Source organism: Syzygium oleosum, unplaced genomic scaffold, assembly GCF_021117445.2.
Source record: "Syzygium oleosum isolate NSW1041296 unplaced genomic scaffold, Sole_v2.1 Sole_v2.02, whole genome shotgun sequence".
Taxonomy (NCBI): domain Eukaryota; kingdom Viridiplantae; phylum Streptophyta; class Magnoliopsida; order Myrtales; family Myrtaceae; genus Syzygium; species Syzygium oleosum.
This window is the reverse complement of record NW_026607486.1, coordinates 16,823,443-16,843,671: the sequence shown is the minus strand read 5'-3', so window position 1 is coordinate 16,843,671 and position 20,229 is coordinate 16,823,443. Positions and strand designations below refer to the sequence as shown.

Below are 20,229 nucleotides of genomic sequence, written 5' to 3'. Positions count from 1 at the left end.
CTAACCCTGTGGCCAAAAAATAAAATCCACTAATATGTGGTATCAAATCAATTTGAAGATGCGTCACTGACAATGACACTGTAAAGAGAATAATTCCGTCTTTAAAAAAATGGTTTGTGGTGAATCATAAGATGTAACAAAGTAGGTCGCCATATTGACAAAATATTTTTCACTTCGACCAGTGCAATCGATGGTATTCACAGGAATAATTCAGGGAAAGAGAGGCACAAGAATCATTGGGCTTTGGAGGCCTTACCTAAATTCTCATTCAGACAAAGCCAGCCGTCAAAAACTTTCAAGACGTTAATAATGCATGGCATGAAAGTTTGACATGTTCCTACTTTCATTGCAATAAAAAATTATTAGTCCTAGACACCAAGCACAAATGAGAAAGTAAGTGCATTGGTCCAAGTTTTCAACTTGATAGAACAGCCGACCATTGAGGCTGTTGATTTATGTGTAATCTCTTAGACATTTGGTGATCAAAGATAAGAATATAAAGAAGCCAAATTCCAATTGAAGAATCTCTGATCATTGATTAAAATAATGACCGCCGACGCGCTAATACGAGTATTCGTCGTGCCGCTAACCAATAACATATCGGGCATTAGATTATGTTAAACTGACGGAGAGGGCCATGTGCATTGTGAAAGATGTCTAATTGGATTGATGCTTTAAGAGGAAAGGCAGGTGATGGATGATGCAGTTAGCAGGAGTAACATTGAGCATTTCAGTGGGCAATCGATGGTATGGAAAATATATTATTACAGATTAGAATTTTGCTGCTTCAAGGGCCGCTCCTTTCCTTGGATGGGAAAGATGTCAAAGGATGAGGTTTCTGGTCCTTTGGTGTGGGTGAGGCGAAGGAGTATTCCCCTAAAAGGAGTGCTTAAAGTGCCGACGCGGTCGGTGAGACCTCTGCTATTTGACGTGCGATTCGTTCTATCTCTTCTCTCTCCATCATACCGCGTCTTGTCCGAGCCCTCTTGCTTCTGTCCAAAGTCGTCAAATCTTTGAAAGGAACCCTTTTTCGGTCCGATTATGACACTTCCAGCGACCTGATCAATGGACGGGCGACTTGCTCGGCTAGGCAACTCATTTCCCTCCTTGTGCCTAGTCCGCCCCCCTACAAACACACTCTGTCAAACTTTACATAAAATATTTAAGAATTTAAGCATGGACGGCCTGAAAAGGTACACTTAGGCTTAGTACTAGACCCAGTCCGTCTGGACTCCCGTTATCTTAATAGGGGATCTGATTAGTATACCCATCATTGATTATTGGTTCTTCATAATGGCCTTTTCCTGAAGTTGGAAGAACTCGTCCAATAATCTCCATTGTTTCTTGAGATTGACTCTGAAAACCGTGCGCTGAAAGCATCCCTCTACCCTTGTCAATTTTCTTTCAAACTTATTGCTAATCTATTTAAAAGGTTTCGTGAAATAAATTTCGAGATGTACTTGTAGCGTAGCTTGCTGTAATGAATATACACACCAGCTAATTCTACACATAAAATGTTCTGCAGCAGAGAAGGAACGAGACCACAGACGTTGATTCTAGGATATCAGTATGATTTCTTTGATCAAAAGACTAACGTAAAAGAAACTTAATAACGTGAAAGGATGTAGGTAAGGTAAGTGACAACACAAATTTTTTCTAACCCCGGATCATAACATGCAACCAATAACATGTTGAGGCTAAGCATTGAGTCATTGCATGTTCAGTTCTACATCATGCAATGATTGAGCAGCAACGGGATTTTGGTTCCATAATTTAAAGGAAAATGACACAAACAGTCCTTGAACTTTGACTCAATGTGCAATTTGATCCCTGAACTTTTAATTTGTTCAATGTAGTCCCTGAACTTTAACCTAATGTTCAATTTGGTTCCTGAACTTTTAATATGTGTTCAATTTAGTCCCTGAACTATTTGAAAATGTTCAATATAGTCCGTCCATTAATTCAAGTGCAGGGACTATATTGAACATTTTCATATAGTTCAGGGACCACATTGAACAAATTAAAAGTTCAGGGACCAAATTGAACATTAGGTTAAAGTTCAGGGACTACATTGAACAAATTAAAAGTTCAGGGACCAAATTGCACATTGAGTCAAAGTTCAGGGACTGTTTGTGTCATTATCCCTAATTTAAAAGATATGATGCAGAGGGGTTGGGGAGCACCAGTAGATTGCCTCAGAGTTAGCTGGAGTTTCAGCCTCACAGACATAGACAAATAGATAAATGAATTGCGAAATTCCAGACCTCAAAGCCCTCTTCAATGCTGGAACACCAACCTTGGAATCATGAGTTGTTACATGCATCAATTGCCTTTCTGTTTGGGGGAAAATATGTTGGCAGTTTGGGTCACTGTCTCTCTTTAATATTATACAGACAAATGGGGGAGTACTTGCTGGGGACATTGCTTCATCAATGTGACTTGGAAAGACAGGTGTATGTGGTACCCTGAAAACTTCTGGTCATTGTAACATGACACGATACATAATACTTGGTTAACTCAGAGAGAGAGAGAGAGAGAGAGAGAGTGTTACGCAATCCATCGTGAACCGGGTCTAGGCAAGAAACTGTTGATCAAGAGACAAAGTTTAGGGTTGGGTCTCAAACAACCCCCGGCATGCACGTGGAAGCTCAGATAACAAATTCCCCTTTGTCTCTAGCGAGCCTTATTGTATTTGGGCGTGTAAAAGCTACTTAGATAATTAAATAAACAACTACAAGGGAACCAAAAGTCCTCAACTGTATGCCCAAACAGTACGCATCAGTGCCTGCCAAGCTCACAGGCCAGTCTTTGTTATATAAAATCATGTATGCTTATCCATTTTAGTAGGTTGCTTCTTTCTATAACTTCGCCACTTCAACTCCATCTTCTTCCTCTTAATCCTCATACGTAAATCCCCTTCTGTTTGCCTCTTCTCCTACTCTTCTTCTTCCTCCTCGTACATATGACCTTTCGCTGTACTTTTTTGCACCGTTTTAATCTGAATTTTATCAACTTTTCTAGTTTAAGTTCAAGGTAGTATCATGTAAGGATTGTTCTTGCATATGTCTTCTTCCTTCAACACGAGAATCTGGCAATGATTTTTGTTTTTGTCAGAAAGAGCTTGCCAAACTATACTTGATAAACCATTTCGATATTTTCACGGTGTTGCTGATCGTAATGTCAATGTTATTTAATCAGATTACTGCAGTGATCAGCGTCTGGTTCTCTGGCCTTGATGTAGGTATCTTACAAGGTCATTATACCCTAACACATTAGATAACCATCTGTAAGTAGTTAATTATCATCTTTAGCAAAGTTAGCTCCTTGCCATTTTTGTTAGCTGCTAGTGTCAGACCCCATTTATTTTGCTTCGTCTAAGTTGCAATTCAACTTCTGGCATGACTCATCTCATATTTTGCCAGTTCTTATAAAACTATAACTCCACTCCTGCTGCTGTTGTCCTTATTTCTTTCTTTTTTTCCTTTTATTTTTCTGTTTCGGTTCGCTTCTCATTAAGTTACTGTCCCTTCATTAATTTCAGTTTCCTGAATATCGTTCTTCAATGGTTTTTAGTCTCTTTACCTTTCAAAGAGAGCTTATCAATGCTTTCTTGGATTCTGCTGCTGTGTCTCTCATTTCTGAATCTTGGCTTCATAACTATACAGCTCTTCTTGATCGGAAATCTCTATCCAATTTGGGCTGCAAAATATGGCAAGAGAATTGAGAATACATGAGAGTTTGGATGAGCTTAGCACTGATTTAGCAGACTATATTGCTGAATTATCAGAGTCGTATGTTAAGGAGAGAGGGGTCTTCTGCATTGCTTTATCCGGTGGCTCTCTCATCGGTTTACTGAGGTACTAGCAGCTCTGCATTATTATTGTATACGCAATGAAACACGTTTTCTAAATTTTGCTGGCTAAACAGAAAACTTTGTGAAGCGCCTTACAACATGACTGTTGACTGGGCTAGATGGCATATCTTTTGGGCCGATGAGCATGTCGTCTCGAAAAACCACCCTGATAGCAATTACAAGTTGACGAAGGATGGAATTTTGTCCAAGGTAAATCTCTTCTTACAAGCTAGCTTGCTTACGGCATGTCAAAGATTAAGGCTTGTTACTATGACATTGTTCAACTGTTTAACCGTCCAAGCCTTTAGTATTAGCGGGCAGCACAATGGGATGCGATATCTACATCATGGGGAACTTGGTTCTGGGTTTTTCCTACAAGTTCTATGCTGACCACGTATCATCACGATGCATCTGGTTGGTTGTCACTTTTAGTTTGGAAGAGCATAGTACATCCTGTCCATAGTCATCACACACTTCATACTCAAATTGGTCCTTTTGATGAATTGGGTTAGGGGTTCAACCACCAAAAGAAGAGCCTCCAGAGGTAGATGGTGCTTAGCGTTCTTGAACCTTGAGGACGTCGGGTGATAAATTTACTACAGGTTCGCTGAAATGTTTGCTTGAATTTTGGGTTCAGCTTCTAGAAGTACGAGCTTTCTAGAATGGAGTTTGATTGTGGTTTTCTTCAATTCCTATGCTCGTGAATTATGGAACTGGTGCTAGTGCTATCGAGATGTGGACGAAGGCTGTTGAGGATTTCCTGGAAACTGAATAAGTTGCGGAAAACGCATCCATCGTTCACATTTTGTTAGTTTTAACTCACTTTGAAACTGAGATCAAATTGAACAAATAGTACCATATAATCAAAATCTGCACATTGTCTTTCCTTTCGAGCTAGAACTTGGTTGAAGTTCCCAGTAAGAACTTAAATGTTCGATTTGAACATGTTCAAACATACATAGGACATTCCAGGAACCAGATTTGAGTTTACGTCTCTCAGTTTTATTGAAAAAAACAGAATTTAAGTCATCTAATCTAGTCCTTTCTGATGATGCTAATCCTACTAGGCGCTCTCAGTATTCATGCAAATTTCATGGTTATCTGAACTGTTCGTCAGGTGCCAGTTATGCCCAGCCATGTGCATTCAATGAATGACGCAGTGTCTGCTGAAGCAGCCGCAAACGAGTATGAATTCACTATCCGGCAGCTAGTCCGGACCCGCGTAATAGACGTATCAGAGATCAGTGACTGTCCCAAATTCGACCTCGTTCTTCTGGGAATGGGGCCCCATGGCCATGTGGCCTCGCTGTTCCCTGACCACGATGCACTCAACGAGAAAGACGAATGGGTTACCTTCCTAACTGATTCACCGAATCCCCCTCCGGAGAGGATCACATTCACCTTACCGGTGATCAACTCGGCATCCAATGTTGCCGTAGTTGTATCGGGGGAAACCAAAGCGGGGGCTGTTAAGTCGGTAATGAACAGTGCAGGAACCGACTGCTCGTCGCTGCCTGCGCAGATGGTAAGGCCAACTTCGGGTAAGTTGGTGTGGTTCCTGGACAGTGCGGCTGCTTCGGAACTCGACATTTCTCCATTTTCCTAATAGGGTCGAGATCTTGCAGATAAAGTGGAGCTTTTGATGTAGCAAAGGAAATTTCACCAAAATCTTCCTTTTTCCCCTTTTCCTATTATAAACTCGAAAAAATTATTTGCTTCGGTTGTATTTCTTATCCTCTTTATTCAGAGGCAGCATGATCACACCCTTCTTACAGTGTCCTGACCCTCAGCTAAAAGCCCCTTCTGTTGTTCCTTCGGTTACTCAAGATCCTGGAACTCGCCATCGGGCAAAGCCGGATGCTGCAGTTCTCAATTTCTCATGGCAAAACCTCTGATGATCTCTCTTAGGCTCCTTGTATTGGGAAATCAATGGATTGAAATTTAAAACAAACTCTTTGTATTCTGTTTGCTTGTGTTGGTGTAGTTGAAAGATGGCCACAGGTGACTTCAGCAACTCTATTGTGGATTATGGCTGACAAAGAGGAATAGGACTGGAATCTCTGCGGCGATAAAATAGGAACATGAATTGGAATCCACTAGTTTGGGGTAATTTCTCAGCACAACTGGATAAGTAAAACCAAGAGTTCTTAAAATTATAAGTTGTGTTATTCAGTATGAACCTCTAATTGTTATGTGCAATACTTTGATTTATTGCGGTGATATGCGCACTTGGGAAGGCAACTTTACTCCCTTCAATTGATTAGCATCTCATTGTGATTTTACTACCTTACGAGTCAATCACAAGTTCAAATATCTAAATCTGTCGCATGACACCCTCCGAACTTCGATTTAAAAGAAATTTAAGACTCGTGTTTTGATCCTTTTCTCTATTTCGGTTGCTATGGCTAGCTATCATATCCTGATCCTAATTGCTTGAAGTATATAAGAAAAAGAAAAGCCGCCTTTTCACTGAATTCACTTAGCGGTGGATCCAAGTTCGAACAAAATCATCAAAATTCGTAAGCATGGGAAACGTGATACTGAGACTTTTCAAGTACAAGATCACAGAAGGAGAGAGCAATCATCGTCAAACACGCCGCTCCACATTATGTATACAGTGCAAAGATAAATTGTTCACTCATTGAAAAGGGACTCCCATAATAGGCACCGATACAGACTATGTCCTTGCATCATGGAAATCATTTATGATCAAGAACAATTGCTTTCTCTCTTATCTCCGCCAATATGCATAATTATCCATAAGCTTTATAGCCCGTAGTATACACGGTGCGGTCAATACAAATGACATCCTAAGGACCAGTAATTACAAAATCCAATGCTCAGGTTGAAGTAACCCATAGGCAAAATTGATCATATATGTTACAATTCCAAATGCTAAAATTTGATGTTACCATGTTCCTAAATCCAAACTCACTTTAAAACCAGCAACTTCAGCTCTTCTGTTTCAGAGCCTCTGCTTCCGCCATAGCCATTGGGTCATCCTTCAGCTCTGCATCATCTTCCTTTTCCCCTTCATGCTCTTGTGCCATTTTCTTCCTATGCAACTCCTCTGCAGCCTGCATAGCTGCCTTGTTCTCTGCCTGTATACGCTGCATTTCCTCCTCTTGTTGCTGACGCTCAAACCATGTGTCAGCGTCCGCCCAAACTGCATTAGGAAAGTCAAATACAAATCAGTCAAAAAAGCATGCTCGTGATTCTCGGAGAAAATTATAGTCATGTACGAATGCCATATTGAGCTTCCGAGCATGGGACAGCATAACAAAGAATAGGTCTCAAATAAATCTTTCTTTCCTTTCCCTATCATATTCTTCTAACAGCAGAGTTGAGTAGAAATAGAGTCAAAAGCAAATTGTTACTGAACACATTAACCTGAAAAATGGGGAAAAAAGGTAAAGCCATTTAAGTAGCTCCTTTGCCCCTAGATATGCAGGATTAAAGCCAACAGGGTGTTACCTCAGTCAGATAAATTAGTACGATATTTCATATTCAAGTTTGAGAAGCCACGCATGCAATAGTGATATAAAACTCCATCCAAACAACAATCCAACATAATTCACATCAGTGCAGCATTGCCATAATTCGAATGAAGTGTAGAAATGAAAAACATCAGCAATCCAGAAATAAGTCTAGCCACAATACTCCAGTACCATATGTCAAGACAAGATGAGTTTCCTCTCTCCAACTAGAGACCCCAAATGGGAACCTGATTTAGCTACACAGTTGAACGAAGATAGCCACACAGCAAAATGTACGCTTTTTGAATTACCAGATCTCCTTCACACAAGCAACAAAAACCTAGTTTTAGCACCTCATGGTGGCATCAGAGCATTGAAACACTACCATTTTCCATCTGAAATTCGATTTCAGTTTCTTGTAATTCAGTCCAATTGGCTGAGATATAGCAAGACATATACACGAATGCCATTATGCCAACAAAGCAAAAGCTCACTGCAGGAGCAAAACTTGAGAAAAACTGTAAATAAATCCAACTTAGCGTATCAACAGCTCCTACAGAATCCTACAACACCAACAAACTTTTTAACACACATTCAATCGGACTCTAACTGCAACCCTAATACTACGGACATAATCGCCCTCCAGTCTCGACAAGAAAACGACGTAATTCAGCAAACGACCCCGCCATATCCTCACTGTAAGAAGTTAGGGTTTAAGCCAAAAAGAAAGAGAGAGAGAGAGAGAGAGAGAGAGAGAGAGAGAGAGAGAGAGCAAAGAGGGGGGGACGTACTAGGCTGAGCGGCCCAGCCCTGTTCCCCGCCCTTGATCTTCTCGGGGAGGGCGTAGTTGACGGTGAGGACGCGACCGTAGAGCTCGGCGCCGTCCATGTTGTCCATGGCGGCGGCGGCGTCCTCCCTCTCGAGGAAGGTGACGAAGCCGAAGGACCGGTGCTTCTGCGTCGCCTGGTCGAGCGGCGTCTTCACGTCCTTTATGTCGCCGAACGGGATGAAGGCGGCGTGCAGGATCGCCTCGTTCACCTCCTCCGCCAATCCACCTGCTCAGTCGTCGTCTTCTCTTCGTGATTCACCTCAGAAAGATCAAAGGAAGAAGAAGACGAAGCTGATGCGCGACGACTTACCTACGTAGAGAGTGTTCTTCTGGACGGGATAGTTGACGGCCATTGAAGCTGTTGCTCGAGCTTCAGCTCTCAGCTTTCCTCTCCGTTTGGCGTGACTGAGGAGCGGTGAGGGAGGAGGAGCACTCGACTCCTGGACTAGAGGTGGATCAATGTGTGGGCCCGATTCGGGCTCCTTTGGGCCTAATTGGGCCTATGGGTCTCGAGGCCCATGATCAGGTCTACTCAAGGAGGAGGAGGCTTGAGCTTAAGCCCATTACGTATAGCCTATACGGTATAGGTCGGCCGATATCTGTTTTACCCCTGTAGCTTTTTCTTTCTGAGTGAGACATACATGCTCCACGGAAATGTATTTGATCGTGTACGGTATTACCGTTACCTTACAGTTATTTATCAGTCTAGCGGCGCTCATTTCGATTACGCCCCCCGGTTGATAACAATGAATATGACATCGCATTAGATTTTGATGGAGGATTGGATGTCTCTTCAACTTGACTGCCCAACGGGCGCATGTGACCAGTCTCCAGGATCAAGGGACATGATGCTGTTCTCAGGAATGATTGAAGCTGCACAGTTGCGTTTTGCGCGAGCCTTGTGCAGATTTGAGAGACAATAGGTTAAAGAAAAAACTTGATTCATCTTGAGAATCCTCACAGGAGCCCAAAAGCATAGTAAATGTGGCTTGACACACAAAGTTCAAGAGCCCTTAATCACGCTGCATACATCATGCTCGACTCATTCCGGGAAGAGCTGTCAAACGGAGGCAAACCAACTAGCCAACTATTTTGACCACCCCCCTTCCCCAAAAAAAAAACCTAGCCAACTATGTCCTAATCATATCAGTTTTGCATGTTATTCACAATTACAACACTTAGGGTAGCTTTAAAAGTATATTGATTGCAGACTAAAGTTGGGGAAACAGCACACTTGTCCAAATCGCAGCTAGATCACCTGCATCTTCCCACCAATAGGTATACATGTTTTTGAGAAATTACATTCAGAGATTATGAACAATTCAGATGTCTGGACTGGAGCATCCTGATTCCTCGACAGCAAAAAAGTTAGCGTGTCGATGGAACCTCGTGATAAGTCTCAACATCAAGGACATGGAAGATCTGAAATCACTGGCAAAAAATATCCTGAAAGCTTGGGAAGACCCAAATCCTATGGTTGCATCATTTCCCTATCAATTGCCTTAGACTGAGAATGCCTATAAACCAGCAACTTCCCTCCATCACCAGCAGCTGCAAAGACAGCTGGAGTAGAATCATTGGTAGCAATACAAGAGACTCTGCCACCTGCCGCAGAAGAAGAATCAGACAGGGAATTAAATCGCCCAAAGTACCGAGATATGGAATCATAACATAACTGCATGGCTTCTACATTCTTAGATTACGGTATGGTAACATTAGTGCATGGCTTCTTGACTCTCCATCTTTTTTTATTATACCGGTAATTGCTTTTTAGGCAACATTCACGATACTCCCATTTTTCAGGCAGCTGCAGTCCACAAGGAAACTCTATCATATCAAGTTCTTAGTTTGATCACAAGATACACTTAATCCCTTGATTCAATTCTAACTCGGGTTCTGATCCTTAGAAATTTATGACAAATATAGGGAACGGGTACAAAGCCATTCGATGGATGTTTAAGGCCGGCATGCACTGCCTCCATGACCAATAGTGTCACTCAGCCTGAACAACCAAGGTGACTGTACGTGCAATGGCACCAACTCACACTTATAAGCACCACAAGGTTTCCCCTCATTGTAACGAAATCAGTCGCCACTACAGAGTTTGGGGATGGGGAAAAAGGCCTGAAAAAGGAACTGGACTCCCTTGCTTGCTGCTGCGTTACCTGTGACGTATTTCACATGATTACTCACACTAACCTTGTAGATCAGGACTCCCTTTCCTTTCCCAGCAAAACCACGGAGTTAATTTGGTAAATAAGATATACTTCCAGAAATTTTAAGACAGGCCAGAACGGGGTCCTTGTTAGTGAATTGCAACAATAAAATATGCTAGGGGAATTACTATCTTGATTCATGACTCTTCAAAGACGAAGGAATGAGAAAGTATCATGAGTAGAGGTGAGTACGACCCTTGTGGGTCAGTAGACAAAGGAATGCTAACAAATCATGACAAATTAGTAAGTGAATTCACTTTTGATAAAAAAGAAAAGAAAGAAAGAGAAAAAACTAGAAAAGAGAACCTTCATACTTTGACAATGCCGGAGAAGCTGACAGATTTACAGATTATTAACTAACCAATCCGAATCAGGCTAATGTCACGGTCATGATTCTAAATCATGTGTATGTATCTAGGACGCAATAAACACACACACACACACACGGATATATAAGCAAAGGACATTATAAGTTTACTGCAAGAGAGACTTCCAAGTTTATTGGACTTCATTGAAGCTCAATCGAGAGTTTATATGTACAGAGATATCTTAATGACTTTCATAAGCAAATGCAGAGAAGAAAAGCCAAACATATACCTGGGAATTGATGAAGAGTCCCCAGTCTTTTTCCAGTAGATAACTCCCACATGTAAAGGTATCCTCCATTTGTAGCAATGATCCCTTGACCAGATAATACACCGACTGAAGCAGCCCTGTATAGGCAATCCTATATATTAAGCATCTGCTATGTGAAATACAGAGTTTATGCCTCGAAAAAACACATAAAATCTGGAACACCATATAAGGCTATAAAGAAGCGCAGTCACTCCTGACAGTATCCTAAAAGCTTAAAACGTGAGAGCTCTCTGACACCAAACAGTACAAATGGTCAGCACATGCATCACAGGCTTAAAGAGTTCATATCCACATCCACCCTTCTGTTGACAAGCAAACTACCACCTTCATGACAAAGAAAATCTGAAAAAGCCATCGCCAGAATAAACCCTCCAAATCTTTGTATAGAAGAAACTTTGTAGTGAGCAATAGGATGTATTCAGTCTATATTCTTGTGTTTTGTTTCTGGAAAATTGATATAATTCTGCCTATAACAGTAGCTGTGAAACTAAGATAATGTACAATAAGCAACATTCCCATCTTCATAAGGATAAAATGGTCTTTCTATAAGAGAAACATATCCACCTTCAAACCATTGCAACAAGCACAAGGAAACTAGCCTGAAAGAGAAGCTAAAAGTCTCATTTAGCAAAAACAATAGGTCTTGATGCCAGTAACATGTTTTTATAACACCAAGGTAGTAATTTCATGAGCCTCGAGCAAGGTGCTTAGCGATCAGTTTAAGGCATTCATGGATGCAGGAGAATATAAACTAAAGAAGGCTTTAAAAGTCCAAGTTGGGCACCTTTGATCCAACGTATTTCCCAAGATAACCATTTTCTCTGCCAATAGAGCTAGTCTCCATCCTACAACTGAATCTGTTCGGCGAGCATTTGATTGATAGTCATGTTCAACCTCAGAAACAGCAGCAACTAGAAGCCATAAAGCAATGTCTTCCTCTTCTAAATGAAGAAAGGTGGGGTTCACATCATGCCCCGAGAAGCCCTTCATTGTTGCTTCCGTAATTACATCGACATGCTCCTCTAAATTTCTATTACCTGAAATAAAATCTTGCCTTCTCCATCTAAATAAGCTGATTGGAAGGAAGCTACAAATTGAAGGATTGGGATGAGAGAACTTAGACAAGAAAATGCGCTTTGATACATCCCTGAAAGAATCATGAAAAAATTGACGCGTTAATGCAACGAAGAAAATATGACAACGAAAATTGATAAGTGCTGCAGGATAACAAAAAGACCAAAAGCTGATGCAATAAAGGGAAAGGAGGGCCTATGATTACTATTGTCTTGAGGACCTGACTGTAATACTTTTTCTTTTAAGTTTTTGCCCAAAACTTTTGCATGTCCTTAAAAGTATTCCACAGTTTTTCTCGTCCTATTCAAACTTTTGTGTCCCCTCACACATCAACTAATGCACAACCATTTCACTAATTCTTAACTCCACTTACAATCGTGCAACAGATTAAAAATGTATGTTTAAGCAGGACCTGGACCTCAGAAATATAGCGACATACCATAGACTAAATTCCCCAAGGCCATTATGTCCAACAACCAAGTATGCATGTCTTGGGATTTTCTTCAACTCCACAATGCAGGGAGAAACGCAATCACTGGTCGGCATATCGAATTCTTCTGTTTCAGCACTGTAAAATAGCATTTTTCAGATATAAAGAGGCATTATTTTGCAGTATTAACTATAGCATACACAAGAAGACCAAATAATGCAGTATATAAGCTCAAGGTTCCAGATATAATGCCAGCATAAAGAAAAGATAGGGGGAAGAGCGATCAAATGCTTTTCCATATCCCCATGTGGCATGTACCCATAATTTCGCCACTTCCACTAATCTCAGAATGCCAAGTCTGTACGGAGAATGCCACAAGATACTCTCTCTAGTTTATAAAGACAAGAAGCTTGGAAATTTCCACGACTCTTATTTTCACAATTAGGTCAGTATGTATCTTGCTAGTACAGCACCCAACCATATATAGATAAAAATGCCTACACTGTATCGGTGTTAGTAGGTATCATTGCCTAAGTATACAAGTATGGGTAGGAAACAAGATTCGCTATAGCCAGTTATAATGTGACATGTAACAAGTATGATTATTCCTAGACCAAGACAGACTGCCCTGACTGTGCATGGACATTTTATAATAAATGAGGATACACACTTATGTAGAAATCATCTTCTTGGTAGAAACTTTGGAAGGGCTTCACTTCAGAGATGAAACTAACTTCACAGCTATTTATTACAGCATTTAATATACTGCCAAGAATTTTCGACCAAAAAAAAAATACTGCCAAGTATTTACACCTATGCAGAAGACATGTTACAAGCAATAGTCCAATGGTTTTCTTTGCAGGAAGCACAAGAAGGAAGAAGAAGAAGAAGCAGCTTCAATTAAAGCAGGTATTACTAATAACCTCCAGGCTGGATTCATGGCCCACAGATGCAGTCTCCCACTCCCTCCAATAGCAACTAGATAATTAGGTTCGCAGACCAATATTGAGTGTACGCTGTCAATAGCTTTCAGATTTGCCACAAGAGTTACGTAACCCATGTTTGCTTGAACAATCCTAATGGCATTCTCATCAAATGAGACCAATGCACACGTTGAGCATGAACATGAAATTCTTCTTTCCCTGCAAACATTAATGTCATAAATAATGTCTTTGCCATTACCTTCGACAATTATTTGTCCAAATATGAAAGTAAATTATACCTGCAAAATGGTGCTTCCATACAGCCAAGAAATACGAGGCCTTTTCCATGCGGTGTGAGCTGTAAGTAAGATCTTTCTGGCGCAATCTAGTGAAAATGAAGCACATACCAAACAATAGACTAATCAGATCCAGCTCACAATAACCAAAAAGAAATATGCCAGAAGTTTCACAAAAAGAAACTTACCTGACCACAATAAATCGTTTGTGGGATCGGGAAGGTAACTGGTGTATGACCAAGAAATGAAGGGCATCCTGCCCCTGCATGTTCAGTGGATACCTTGTAAAGAAACAAGGTTTTCACCTTATCCTCCTCAAGGCCAGAGAGAATACAAATATATATCTCATTTTCGTGTGTACTCAACCATACTGCCACAATCGGAAGAGGATGAATATAGCAACCAACAAACTGATATTGGCTTTCCTGCTCATTATTGAGCTGCACATCCCCAGACGATTTTAACTGTGGAACAGCCTGATCTTTCTTAGCAGTATCTTTCATGCTATCAAGCATAACTGTGGCTGACATCAGAGATGGTAAAGTGTTTCTTGGTTTCTCGTCAATTGAGGGTTGAGATGAAGGAAAGCTCAAGATATTCTTCTTGACTAACGCACAGACAGACGCTTGAACTTGTGAACCGGTGGGGTCCTCATTTGTATCATTCTGAAAATTTGTGGTAGGCAGCTCTGTAGGCAAATCATTGGACTGTCCAATCGTGAAGACTCTTGCAATATTGCTATGGCCTGGTTCATTATTTATCTCTTGGCAAAGGAAGCCTCCAGCAGGAGTACATCTATCAGCACTGCAATCATTTCTGAAAATCCTGCACACGGTGCCTTCTGATGGTGAGCATTGAGACTCGCCTGTCAAAAGTCTCTTACGCTCAATCATGGCACAGTCATTGTTTCCAAGACCTGCGTTGGCATCAGCTTCATGGTTAGTCCTACCACGATCATATGCATCTGCGGGAAGAAAAACACATGGATGATTAAGCTTGCACCCTTAAAGAAAAATCCCGTTAGAATTATGAAGTTGGACTGTACGCTCCTTGTTCCAAGTCCTTGAAATCAACAAAAATCCCACACTAACATAAAACTTATCCCTATGAATATATCATCTTCCTACATTTCTGGCAAAAATGATGGAGGCTTTTCAAAGCTCACAGTCAGAGAAATGGTAAATGAAACTTCTTTTTTTACACAAGTTAGAGATTAGGTTCATCATAATTTACGGTCCATTTCTACTGCCTGCTTGTCACAACATTATAGGCAAGCTAAATGAGTGATCTGCAAGCAAGAACAGGAAATGAAAGCACCTGAAATACAATCAGATGCAGCTATGAGGCCCTCTTCAAACGAAAACGAGTCTGTGCTCATATTAGCCCATTCAGGTGGAAGGTCCGGAGATCCATGGTGAATAACATTCCCGGAGTCAACACGATCTCCTTGAATTTTTTCACTGGAGAGCACATGCATTTCATCAAGACGAGAAATATTATTTGTGCCACTCATATTGATATCATTAGGTTTATCCTGCAAAAAAATAAAACAAGCTTTCAATCTGACAATAAAATATGTGAGCACATAGTAGCCTCATAGTGAGCCAATAAAGAAAATTTAGCAAGTAATTCACAGTGCCACCACATTGATCTACCTCAAAGCTGTCAGGAGCTATTGCATTGCTAATCTTAGAACTTCTGATGATAGAAGCAGAATCTGCAGCTAGGACTAGCATGTTTTCTTCCTTTTCTGCTCGTGCAATTTCATAGTTTGCTAGATCTGCAACATAAAAGCGATAAAACTATCATCCAGTACAAATTACACAAAGCATGCAACCAATCTGAGGATTGTGTAATATTTGTGTTAGTCTAGCAGTGATAAATGGTGTTTCCCTATACCAGTAGATGATGCATTAACAAACGAACCAGCATTTTTCTCCTCAAATTCCATAGCACCTAAAAGATGTCCTGGATCACTAACACCTTGCTTTGCTTCACTCTTCTTTCTTGAGGCCTCCCTGAGCAGAGGGAGTGCTTGTGGAAGCAGAACTGTCATCATAGACTTGGCTACATCTTGACCAACAGAATCAAGATCACTATTCTCAGAGCTAGATTTTAAAGGGTCCTTCTCCATCTCCCCTCCTGGATGTGATTCAGCAACCAAACCTCCAAAATCAGACTTGTGGTTTGCAGCTACCACGCCTTGCGAATTGAGAGACGTTTTGCCGAGACTAGTCGACACATGATCATGCGTATTATCTCCGTCGTCCACTGCAAGTTACAAATTGAGGGAAAATAGCCGCCACATTATGACATGATATGACTTCATTCTATAATATTGACCCAGATTAGGAATACCTTGCAAACTATCATAAGTATCAAGCGCACAAAGAGGCATGTTGCTGACATTGACACCAGAGTCATTCACAAATGCAGGTTCTTCAATGTTGTGTTCCATTACCACAGGGTAGCTCAACCCAGGGGCTGCACCATCTTTTAACCTGTCAAGCTGTGAGGCATTAAGAATGTTTCTCTATTCAATGCGCAAAGTAAGCAACCTCATTTTTAGCTTACTGCAAGAATAAAGCTTTTCCAGATGATGAAAAGAAAGCTTATATAAGTATTCCCACCTCAATATGGCAGTTATTAATAACATGATAAAGTCCAGGGGAAGTACTCAAATGTCATAGCTAAGACATTAACAAGAAGCTTCATAACTGTCAAATCTGTCAGGTGATTTCCATGAAAAAAAGGGACTTACGGATTCTTCTGATGTGGATACACATTGGGTTAGGCCAGTAGATTTGTGATCTTCAGGGCTTCCAAGGTTCTTCTCGTCTGCAGCTTGGACCCTATCATACTCAGTCACAATGTTTGAGTTCATTTGCTTCGACAATATTCCTGGAGACCCACAGATGATTTTATCTCCACCTGAAGCTGAGTCAATGCATGAGCTAACCCTGTCATGCTTCCACTGACTTCCCTGAGCTGGTCCTCCTGGATTCGAGTCCTTAGCATTTTCCAGAACTGATGGTTGTAGTCTTTTAAAGTGAACTTCAGAACTGGACCTTGTACCGGTATTTTCTGGTCTCCTACTTCTCTTTCTCGTAGTTCGTGGCTCAACCAAACGTGCCAGTAAATTAGGATATGAGCATGAATTAGGGCATCTAAGGACTTGCTCTGTTTGGGAAGGGCCACTGCAGAAGCTAGAAGATAGCAGATTCGGTTCTGCAATTCCATCTACATTGGCCACTAGCTCCCTAAGCAATCGTTGGACCAATGGATCCTTAAAGCCAAAGAACTGCACATCATATAAATGGACGGGAATTTATGTTCAGCGGCATAAGTAATTGCTTGAACATGCTGCATATTCAAATCAGAGGCAACTAAAGAAAAGTAAAGGCTTTGCATTCCTTTGCACCAATACCAAAAAGATATTACTGAAGCAATCACTCTAAGAAATTATATGAAACAAAAGAAGCATCAAAAGACTCTTGTGCAAAAGCTCACTGTAGATTTCTAAAATATTTCAGGAGCTCTAACTCATACTCCTGTGAAATTAAAGATAATTTTCACTAGTGAACATTGTTGTGGAAAGAGATTTGGTCGAAGAATCAATAACCAAGAGCTACATGACATGCTCTCTGGGAGGAACCAACAGGTTCAAAATGCACATACAGGGAATTCGGATTAAGTTTGCAAACAAGTTGCAATTTAGTCATTTGAAATACTTCCAGATGAAACAGCAGCAGCAAGTACATATTTCATCAAAACTTAAAAGACGACACCCATGCCTTATCAACTGTTAGCAAAAGATAACAGCACCAGCAATATCAATTTGGGGATTGATGTAGAGGTCTCACCATCAAATGTGTATTCGATGCATTTCCTGAGGAATATAGTGATTACAGCATCTGAATCCTATCTTATTCACATTCTATAGAGCCCGACACATCACACTAAATTGCCAAGCACATGAATTATTATCAGTAGGCATATCATAAGAATGTCAAAAGATGAGAAAACAAGATGATGAGATAATTTATGAAGTCTAAGGAATGTGTCCAAGTCTTCAAAGCCTAGTGTATTTCTAGAAAGAGTGGAGATATGTTAATCCTTCCAGATCATGTGAGAATATTTTGTTTCATCCAACGACACAAGGCCAACACACCACTAATTGCAATGCAGACCATTCCTCGGTGATTCTTCAACCCTGCCAATTCATTAGTCGAAAGTGCTTTATTCCTTTATTTAAAAGAAGCAGATTTTGAAGTCAAAGTCTGAATTGAACCAAAAAACTCTTGAACCTATTGATCAAGGTCAGTGCCTTGTATTGAGACCAAAAGAGGAAGGAAGGGCAAGGGGGATGGAGCCAGCAAATTTACATTTAGTTAACTGCGATTTTCTGTACTCACCTCTTCATCAAAGTAAGAACGTGAAGATCTTTCATGACTAAAAGTGAGAGCACAAATTGGAAAGCAACACATTACTAAACATGTGAAATTATGAAGTTTAACACTGAAGTATCAGTATACCTCAGTGCCATCTATCTTGCAAGAAAATCTCTTTCCATGCCATATCTTCATACGGGGGAAACCTTTCTTTTGAAACCTATCCCAGGCAATATTCGGGGTTTGCCCAGAGCATGAATGTCCATCCACAGCAGTAACCTGGATAAGAGTGAAGTCAATTAGATTGATTTCTGAAGCGAGACCTCAACAAAATTACCGAGTATATAGCCACACACCATAAACAAAGGCCCTTTAGAACCTTCATGAACTTCTATCTTACATCTGCTCCCACCATGAGCTCGAGCAGCTTGATATCCAATCGGATAAGGGTACCGGTCTTTTCCCTACAAAAGGGAAGGGAGTCAATTGTGAGATCTCCTTAATATAGATTTAGATTTAACTAGGATGATAGACATAACATGTGGTGCACATAATATTGCTATGCATAGAGTTAGAGCCAACCACTATGGTCATCCTAAGGTTCTCCCATGCGTTATGTGAGACTTTGGTGGGACCACTGCCAACTATTCTAAAAGATTAAGCTGTTAGTGGTTTAATATTTAATTATTCTAAAACATTAGAAGAAACATGTTCAACATAACACTTTGGAGTTAGAAGGAATATCAATATTCAATTTCTTTGGCATAGTTACCAATAAGGGCACTTGAGAGTTGTTCCGTGAAATACTAAGGGCCCCTTACAAGGTGCTTTTGGATGATGAAACTAGTATAATGAATGTTAGTATTCAATGAGATGATGCATGAGTAAGTTGCAATGTGCACATACTCAAAGGCCCACATCACGTGAAAACCTCTAATAGTGTGCTTGAAGGCAAGGTATGCATGGTTCACGCTAAATGATGGTCAAAGAAGCTTTGGATGAATAATCATGCTATCATGCTAAAAGTTCCCACATGAAAATTCCAGTTAGCAGCATATGTGATGCTAGCTCTAGGCATGGGGTCTTATTGAGCCACTTTCGAGTCGATCCTTATCTTGCACCATCTCAATAAAGCAGGAAGGGATTTAGTGAAACTCGCGATGTAAAAATTAACATCAAACAGATTCTTCCAACAGTAAATTGCTAAGCTCGAACGTGAATACAGCTTCTCTAGAACTTACTTGTTACATCAAGAATATAAAAAAAAATACTTGACAGCTGCTACCGTACAGAATCTGTTCTAGCTCCCATAACTTGCACCTTTTATACCATCGTTGCATTAATCAAGTCATTCTCCCCCTCCCCACCCCCTCAGGGCGTACAATGCCATGCAAAATTTGCAGAGAGCATAGATATCACAGTGTATTGGACTCTGCTTCTCTTCCGGAGCTGAATTCTCAACACACTGCACGGTGCGCATGACTCCAATCTTGACTAGAGCCCCATCTACATCGTTAGCCAACTACTTAGCCAATCTAGCCCCCGTCTCTAATTTGCAAGTTCACATTACATCAACCTGATAGAGCTCACTAAACCATCGCCATTGTCCAAAATCCAAGTCATTGGCGTACGGAAGTAACCTATCGCCACCAACCACAAGAGCGTCGCAATCCGAGATGAGGAGCGACCGTAAATCAGGCGTGATTATCGAAATCGATACAGAAACACCGACAACATTCGATCGAGAGAACACACAAAAAACAAAAATACAAACAAAAACAAAAACAAAAACAAAAAGATCTGAGTGGGAACGAACCCTAGAGGAGCTCCAGTACTTCTTGTCCCACGGTCCTTTGTACAAGCGCCCGATCGAGATTATCTCCAGACCGTCCGCCTTCGCCGCTTCGTCTTCCTCGTCTTTCGATTTCGCCATTGACGTCGCAACCTGAGGATCGAAGAAGGAAAAAAAGAGAAGAAGAGCGACGAGAGAAATAGCGATTGGAGAGGGAGGCGGTGGAGGGAGATGATATATGGCGGGAAAGAGAAATGGCAGGGGATAGGATCGCCTGTGACGCAGATATGCATCCTCAGTGAACAAAAGCCCT

The 20,229-nt window shown here is 40.9% G+C and overlaps 3 protein-coding genes across 12 annotated transcripts; 1 reads left to right on the top strand and 2 right to left on the bottom strand.

Moving 5' to 3' along the window:
* Positions 1–3,708: 3,708 nt before the first annotated feature.
* Positions 3,709–5,808, top strand: LOC115670911 (probable 6-phosphogluconolactonase 2). The gene is made up of 3 exons (XM_030592319.2): positions 3,709–3,857; positions 3,928–4,063; positions 4,971–5,808. The coding sequence occupies exons 1-3, from the start codon at positions 3,709–3,711 to the stop codon at positions 5,457–5,459; spliced, it is 774 nt and encodes a 257-aa protein (XP_030448179.1). The 3' UTR covers positions 5,460–5,808.
* A 628-nt stretch (positions 5,809–6,436) lies between these two features.
* Positions 6,437–8,612, bottom strand: LOC115670948 (uncharacterized). The gene is made up of 3 exons (XM_030592362.2): positions 8,469–8,612; positions 8,121–8,384; positions 6,437–7,019 (listed from the first exon to the last, which is right to left on the bottom strand). The coding sequence occupies exons 1-3, from the start codon at positions 8,509–8,511 to the stop codon at positions 6,805–6,807; spliced, it is 522 nt and encodes a 173-aa protein (XP_030448222.1). The 5' UTR covers positions 8,512–8,612; the 3' UTR covers positions 6,437–6,804.
* Positions 8,613–9,082: 470 nt separating this feature from the next.
* Positions 9,083–20,132, bottom strand: LOC115670869 (uncharacterized). 10 transcript variants are annotated; one of them, XM_056308493.1, is made up of 16 exons: positions 19,941–20,132; positions 18,481–18,588; positions 18,269–18,403; positions 16,495–17,034; positions 16,092–16,242; positions 15,633–16,004; positions 15,389–15,513; positions 15,051–15,267; positions 13,922–14,697; positions 13,737–13,822; positions 13,438–13,656; positions 12,524–12,652; positions 12,048–12,157; positions 11,795–11,867; positions 10,972–11,116; positions 9,083–9,763 (listed from the first exon to the last, which is right to left on the bottom strand). In XM_056308493.1, exons 1-16 carry the CDS (start codon positions 20,055–20,057, stop codon positions 9,641–9,643), a joined length of 3,426 nt encoding a protein of 1,141 aa, XP_056164468.1. In that variant the 5' UTR covers positions 20,058–20,132; the 3' UTR covers positions 9,083–9,640. The 10 variants fall into 10 exon arrangements, with proteins under 10 accessions (XP_056164468.1, XP_056164469.1, XP_056164470.1 ...); XM_056308494.1 differs by having other exon boundaries at positions 10,972–11,101; XM_056308495.1 differs by having other exon boundaries at positions 10,972–11,087.
* Between the last annotated feature and the right edge of the window lie 97 nt (positions 20,133–20,229).

Coding starts and splice junctions, on each gene's coding strand:
- LOC115670911 (XM_030592319.2), top strand. CDS start 3,709: ATGGCAAGAGAATTGAGAATACATGAGAGTTTGGATGAGCTTAGCACT. Junction 3,858..3,927: donor TCTCTCATCGGTTTACTGAG/GTACTAGCAGCT, acceptor CTGGCTAAACAG/AAAACTTTGTGAAGCGCCTT. Junction 4,064..4,970: donor AGGATGGAATTTTGTCCAAG/GTAAATCTCTTC, acceptor ACTGTTCGTCAG/GTGCCAGTTATGCCCAGCCA.
- LOC115670948 (XM_030592362.2), bottom strand. CDS start 8,511: ATGGCCGTCAACTATCCCGTCCAGAAGAACACTCTCTACGTAG. Junction 8,385..8,468: donor GAAGAACACTCTCTACGTAG/GTAAGTCGTCGC, acceptor ACGACTGAGCAG/GTGGATTGGCGGAGGAGGTG. Junction 7,020..8,120: donor GGGCTGGGCCGCTCAGCCTA/GTACGTCCCCCC, acceptor TTCCTAATGCAG/TTTGGGCGGACGCTGACACA.
- LOC115670869 (XM_056308489.1), bottom strand. CDS start 20,057: ATGGCGAAATCGAAAGACGAGGAAGACGAAGCGGCGAAGGCGGACGGT. Junction 17,035..18,268: donor GCAAGATAGATGGCACTGAG/GTATACTGATAC, acceptor TATGATGTGCAG/TTCTTTGGCTTTAAGGATCC. Junction 16,243..16,494: donor TATCCACATCAGAAGAATCC/GTAAGTCCCTTT, acceptor AATGCCTCACAG/CTTGACAGGTTAAAAGATGG.